The 7,275-nt window shown below is 39.3% G+C and overlaps 1 protein-coding gene across 1 annotated transcript; it reads left to right on the forward strand.

Annotated features, from left to right (window-relative positions):
• Positions 1-1,507: 1,507 nt before the first annotated feature.
• On the forward strand, positions 1,508-5,247 carry ID4 (inhibitor of DNA binding 4, HLH protein). The gene is made up of 3 exons (XM_040432783.1): positions 1,508-2,122; positions 2,864-2,923; positions 3,487-5,247. The coding sequence occupies exons 1-2, from the start codon at positions 1,772-1,774 to the stop codon at positions 2,909-2,911; spliced, it is 399 nt and encodes a 132-aa protein (XP_040288717.1). The 5' UTR covers positions 1,508-1,771; the 3' UTR covers positions 2,912-2,923; positions 3,487-5,247.
• The last annotated feature ends 2,028 nt before the right edge of the window (positions 5,248-7,275 follow it).

Raw genomic sequence — 7,275 nt, forward strand, 5'->3', positions numbered from 1 at the left:
GTAATAAAATTTGAAAATTAGCATTTATTAGTTTAAAAATGCAAAGAATCCATGTCAAGATAAAAGCAATCAAGATGAATGTTAGAGTGTTATCTTTTGAACCATGTCATTAAAGCATGCCAAAGGGAACACGGAATGATAGATGCTCCTGTTGTCAAGCATATATTACTTAGAAGGGTTTAAAATGCAGTGTTTGGTGTGCAGGTGAAACATAATTACATAGTAATGAGACATTACTTCCCAAGGAGCAGGGCAGCCTGTTTAGTGCCATTTGTGGTGACACACATGTCCATGTCAGGCTTTATTTGCAAAGAGGGGTTTTGTGGATAAAGAAGCACCTGCCTCTTAAATGCATCTTGCCTTTCTGTGCTGCATATTTTATACTTCAATGTCTTTGATAGATATATATATATATATATATATCTTAGATTGTGAGCCCCATGTCTGCTAATGTCTGTAAAGCGCTGCGGAATATGTCAGCGCTATATAAGTACATAAAATAAAATAATATATCAAAGACATTGACACATGAAATTTTAATACACATAGCTATCAATGTGAATTTCAGAGTCCTCCGTGATTTCTAAGTGGGAGAACTTGCAAAATCGCAGGGTGTTCAAATACTTCTGTTCCTCACTGTAGATATATATACACAGAGAGATATGTATTAATATATCATTAGAATATATTATTATAATATTTAATAATCAAAATTCTGTGCATACATTGGGCTCCTATAACCATCTTAAAATCAACATTGTAAAACACTGTCTAGAAGATCATGCACCAACTTGAATGGTTTCCTACTATATAAAGTCCTGCTCTTCACAGACTATTGTTGGTGGCAATGAAACAGAAAACAATGTATCTGCCCTTCCTCCCCACGAACACCACTGCCCTTCCGCAGATGAAGATAATAAAGAGCAGCTGACGATGACAGTCCCTTATCGTTGCATGTATGGCTAACGTCTGTCCTGTCACAATACAAAACTCATGACACATTTCTGGAGAAGGAGAATTATCACTGAAACCAGAAATGAGAATAATTCTTAAATATATATATATATATATATATATATATATATAGATCAGGGAACACAATGCCATGTTTAATATTTCAGAAAACATGCATGTGGGATTCGGGAATCCCGGATGTTCTGGTGGGGTAAAGCCTCGACATTCTGTGACAGATATCTCAGAATTGTTGCCAATCTCTAAAGACCTTTCTGAAGAGACTTGACCTTGTCTTCTCATTTCTGGCCAGAGAACCTATCTGTGCAGGGGAATCTTTATGGAGATCCTGTCAGCTATTATGTCCATGTATTTTTTGCTCCATCCTTTCTACGAGTGTTTGGTTTTTGTATAGAGAAGAACTTGTGGTAAGTGAGAAGCTGCTCAGTGTGCTCTTTGCTGAATGGCTCTCCTCCCACCATCATCACTGTTCCCGCCCTCCCTCCAAGCTCTCACCCTCCCCACCAGATCCCTGCCATAAATATGAGAGCACAGAGGCTGCAGAGTAGGGAGCCGTGAGTGACTGGCTGACTGGAGACACTGCTATCTTCTCCTGTGTACATCCTTCTGTCACCTAAAACCAGTCCTTGTTATCTAGCCTAGCCTGATACCAGCTCTGTGCTATTAAGGACCTAAGGCTACCACACAGCCATCCTGTGTAATATAGGTGTACGCCTCCTTGCATTGGATATAATATTTGCATGCTGTGTATTTGCAGCTCTTCACTGTCTTAGTAGATAATACCTGGTCGCTGCCTGCAATGAAAGCTGTGAGCCCTGTGCGTCCCCACAGTCGGAGAACCCCATTGACGGAGGGGGTGTGTGGGGAGCTAGCACTGCACTGCCTCTCTGAACACAGCCTTGGTGTAGCTCATTACAAGATGGAAGAAGAGGAGTCCTTGTGTCTGCAATATGACATGAATGACTGTTACAGTCGCCTCAAGAGGCTGGTACCCACCATCCCCCAGAACAAGAAAGTGAGCAAAGTGGAGATCCTGCAGCATGTTATAGACTACATCCTGGACCTGCAGCTGGCACTGGACACACACCCTGCACTGCTTAGGCAGCAGGCACCTGCCAGGACCCCTCTGACAGACCTCAATAAAGACCCGGTAAGAGACGTCCCCTCCTATATACTAGTGTCGAGTAAGCGTGCCACATGTCAGCCGATGGCACAAGCTGTTGTGTCTGTGGCATCGGCTCGCTTGTATTGGTGCCCACTGGACTCAGCAGAGTGTGATGACAGCTCTGGCATCTGAGGACGGACAGAGCCGCCACCTGACAGGGCTCCACAGCTTCCTATCAGTCCCACACAGGCATGAGAGCACTCAGAGATGTGGTGACTGCTGTCCAGATGGCAGGTGATGTTCACGGTTATGGCTTATTCTTGTCATTTCCTCTTAGTAGTTGTGCTCCTGATGAGTGGAAAGCAGCTGTCTCTTCCTCTTGTTTATGCACTGAAAATGTGTTGCAATCATGTTCATCATTACCAAATGCCATAAATTCACCAGTGCACAGCCTGCAATGGCCCTTTTCCAGCTGAAGGCAGCTATGCCCCTCACCCTCTCCTCAGTGCGGATAGCTGGGAAGCCCTCAGCTACATGCCAATTGCCCTCCTGTATGTCAGATTTTAATTAGGAGCAGCAGCCTGAAGGTGATCAGTCTTTTGTGTGTCTTATTCGGAGCTCTGAAGTGTGACCTGTCACAGCTTCTGCAGCCATTGCCCATCCAGTGAGAATAAAGGACTGCAACATTATCACCCATCCTTTTGTTTTTCGCCCTTCCTTTTGCTTTACTGCTAGTTCATCGTTAATTTGTAATTTAATATATGTGTTTTTATTTATTTTTCCTAGGCTGCATCAGTGATCAACAAGGAAGGGGACAGTATACTGTGTCGCTAGTGTGCCTAGAAGGTAAGCATCGCGCTGCATGCGCTGCAGCCTATATAGTGGCCATTTATATTGTAGCTACGCCTTATAGTACCCATATGGTGAACACTGATAACTTTAATTGAAAGTAGAATCTTCTCACTTTGCACTAAGCTTTACTCAATTGAATCGATCCTAAGATGTCCATTTTTGACACCATTAATGGTCAGCAGATTATCTATGACCAAGTTAAGCCTACACTGCTCCCAGGCTATTGGCACCGTTGCTATTTAATCTAAGAGAAGGCATATGGTAAATGCAGAGGTTGCCTATTATTCTTTTCTGTGTCTTTATCACGAGTGAGGAGAAGAGGGAGTTTCCAAGGATGAGGGTCACAGATGATAGCCCAAAGCACTGTATGAAAGCAGGGACTGAGCAGTCCACTGCAGCTGCGTTCCTATGCTTGGACTAGCTTGGGAGCTGTGCTTGTAGTTTGACCTGGTTTGTTTTGGGTTGTTGATCAAGCATGTCTTGTGTTTTGTTGGTGGCGCCAGTAAGTCTGGAGCAGAATGGTTCACACACCCCCTCTATTCATTCCTCTTCCACAGGTGTGCAGCAGGCAAATCCAGAGCCAGGAGGAGCACAGAGAAAGAGAGAGACAAATTAGAGAATAAGGGAGGGGAATGAAAAACAGTCACCAGACAAAAGAGGGGAAAAAAACATCCTTCACTTCGCTTTTCCACACTACACGGAGAATCTAATCCTTCACCATGTGTCCACCTTGTATCATCAGACATGCACTGTGGAAGTCCCTGACCTGATGGCATTAGGGGGGCTTCGCCTAGAGAGAGTTACACTATCAAATGAAGAACTGAATATGAAGCTTTACTAATATACCAGAGTATTGTAGATATTTTGTCTTTACATCTATTGTTTAAAATAGATGATTTTATCTCTCCGGGGAATTTTCTTCTCCCTGCAGGAATGTTACATATTGTATAGAAGAGAACATGAGTGACATTTCATACTGTATATATAGAGATGTTCTATAAGTGGAAGTGATACAAAAGTATATGCTTTAATAGACTACTGTAATTATGAAGTATTTTTAATTAAATATTTTGTGTAAATATGAATGTGTCTTTTTTTCGTTTCGTCCCAGGGGAATTGGAATTTTTTTTTTCTGTTGCGAGACAAAAAAAAATAAAAAATAATAATATTAACTGAAGAGACATGAAAAGGTGAACTTGTAACTTCCCACCAACTTGAATGGGACGATAAATGACTTGCTTAATGGCATGGAAGTGTTCCTTGCTTCAATCCTGAATGCAGTAACCTAAAGTTTTATTCATTCCCTATTTGGCCCAACATGGAGTGTATAGGGAATTCTATGATCACCTTTGCACTCAGTTACAGTCAATGATTTTAAAGGGTGGGAGAAATGTTGAAAGCTCATATTTTCATGTCTTTCTGAAATGTGCTGTTCACTGCATATAGCTTGTTTAAAGTGATTTTTTTCTTCTTCTAATTAATATATTGTCAGTGTTACAAAAGGACTCCAATGATTACTGAAATGTGTTATCTGGTTAGTAAACACTGGGTTGTCTCATTTTCTAAGCCCCTTGATCTCCACTTTCCCAGATATAATGGATTATGTGCACCACGCTGTCATTATATACATGTCAAAAAATAGTATTACATCATATTTGCTCAGCAATGGGTCCCTGCCATTAAACCGACACCATAAATAGTTTCTCTTTTATGGGAAGTCGCATTAGATTAAAATGACTATATATGTACACGTTCCAATGTGTGGAATTTGGCATTGACATTGGTACACACGGTGTATATTGACTAAAATCGGACTCCTTGCTACACATAATCCCATTAGTCTCTAAGGCAGATTCTACTTCCTTGTTCATTCCTTGGTTTGCATGTATTCAATTATCTTATGAATATGGCCAATTATGGTCATTTAGTCCCACTCGGCTCCATTTTCACAGAAGCAGGCTCTGTTTTTAATTCAGTGTTGGGGTTAAATCCTAATTTCAGATTCGTATTCCACATACATATTGGTGCTATTCTATTTCCTACTGAGGGGTTTTAAAAAAGGCTAAAGGCATTTATTCCCCTTCCTTTGTGTCCTTTTCTCAGTGGACCCTGTGCTAGGTAAGCAGACAGTTGATTGCTTGCAACCAAAGGAAACCTTACTGTATTCTATATCACTGTATCTATACTGATTTCCGCTGATGGAGGGAGACAAGCAGCAACCTTTAATACCAGTAATGTGCTTAGTTTTCCTGCAGTTTCTACTGTAATCTCATATGTATTTTTACACATGAGTATTAAAACTACATTTTTTACATGTCTCAACTTCGTCTTTCTTACCTGTGTATTAATCTAACAGACAGTGAGAGTATTTTATTGTTATGTCATGCTTTGCTTTGTTGCCTTTTTTTGGACACTTAAAGGAAATGTAGACAAATTATCTGTTAACCAAACTTCTAATTCCTAAGATGATTTTTTTCCCCCCACTGATGTCCTCAAACTTACTCTTAAATAAAGGAATGCATTTCACATTCTGCATGCACATTTCCTGACTTCTATTGACATAACTGACAAGGGAAATGTATGCATGTGCACTTGAATGAGTACAGGAGCAGTGTTGCGGGGTCAAGAGAAACACACTATGACTGCATCAGACGTATAGTTATTACTGCTGCATTACACACTGGATACCACGCTTGATGCTTTATGATATATACATGTTGGCATGATAAATGTGTGTGTCTGTGCTTGTGCCGCTGACAGAAGATAGTGATTAGAATTCTTTATTCATTTATATTGTTGCAAGCAGAAGCCAGCTCAGCTTGAACAAAACTAATTGCTATGTGATATGTAGTATGTGTAACATAAAAATTACTAATATATATATATATATTTGGATTCTGGTACCAAGCACAGTTCCCTCTAAGGTGTGTTCTCCAGAACGGAAAGGGTTAAAAATTCCAATCTCTGCAGCAGGTAAAGCTGTTATTGGTCTTGTTAATCCTTGTTAGTATGTTGTTTTAACCCTCTCCTTTCCAGCGTGTCCAGCTTAGAGGGACACTAGCCCCAAGACCTTACAGAATCGGTATGATTCCCGATTCCTAATATATATATATATATATATATATATATATATATATATTTATATTAATTAGGAATCGGGAATCATGCCAATTATGTAAGGTCTTGGGCATAAGATGAACAATTGCTTTTGGTAATTCATTTTAGAGACATAAAGAGGGCTTGATGCAATGTAAGTGCATCCCCAGATCAGAACCTTTCTTCTGAGCATTTTATTTTATTTTTTATTTTTTTTTAGATTTCCCAAAATAATTGTGTTTTTCACAGTGGGTCAGCTTTGACCTTAGTAATGATCTGTAAATTGAAAGTTGTGATCTTTTAAACTTAAATGTACCCTGTGGGGAAAGTGTTCACAATTACAAAACATGGCACAGAAATGGAGGGTCGTGACCTGCCTATAGGGGTTATCCAGTCATCATTAATATAACTTAAAACATGCATGTAGTGATAATGTACGTGGAATAAGGGAACTTTTGAAAATATCACAATAGTGAGGGGTAGAGCGGGAAAGAGCTGGTCATGCATGTATGAGAACCATCACATATAATTGAATTTATAATGAGATAGCCCTAGTGTTCTTGATGTATGTTTTATCTTGAGCATGGCCCAAAGCACCAAAATCTTTTTTATTGGTCATCCTTGAAAAAATCTTTATGAACAGTAAACCTACATGACATTAATATTAGTGTGCGCAAGCATGTGATCTGTGCTGGGATCCACAAGAATGAAGCTGTATCAGGCTGTACTAATGAGCTTTCACTGTAGCTCTGTAATATAGATCATGTGAAGAGACCCCACATTTAATATTTACATATATGTGCAGTTAATGGAAAAATTCTGGAATGATAACTTCCTTTCACGGGTAGAGAGGAAACCATAGGAGTGAATGTAATAACTAATATACGAACTCAAGATACATTATTTTCTCTATTTCAGATTCTATTTTAGACTAGTGAATATAATTACAGTAGTTACTTTTCATTTTACTAAAACCACATGTAACAATACAATGAGCTTATTATATATTTCCAATCAAAAGTTCATCGTCTAAAATGATTTATGTCAATATCAGCCGCCTGTGGACTTCTCTGTGAAGAATATTTCTTAGACTGGAAGACATTATTGGTAATTGAGCTACTAAACATCATGCCATAGACTATAATATGTACATTGTATGTCCACTTTTATTTAATGTCACACTATATGGCTTTCTATCCTCAGATAGAATATGTCAACCTTACTCTGTTTAAACTATAGATTATAAGTGT

This window comes from Bufo bufo, chromosome 5 (assembly GCF_905171765.1).
Source record: "Bufo bufo chromosome 5, aBufBuf1.1, whole genome shotgun sequence".
Lineage (NCBI taxonomy): Eukaryota > Metazoa > Chordata > Amphibia > Anura > Bufonidae > Bufo > Bufo bufo.

What these genes read in the sequence shown, in the direction of transcription:
- ID4 (XM_040432783.1), top strand. Translation starts at nt 1,772, where the DNA reads ATGAAAGCTGTGAGCCCTGTGCGTCCCCACAGTCGGAGAACCCCATTG. An exon ending in CAGACCTCAATAAAGACCCG is followed by an intron (nt 2,123 to 2,863) that starts GTAAGAGACGTC and finishes TATTTTTCCTAG; the next exon opens with GCTGCATCAGTGATCAACAA.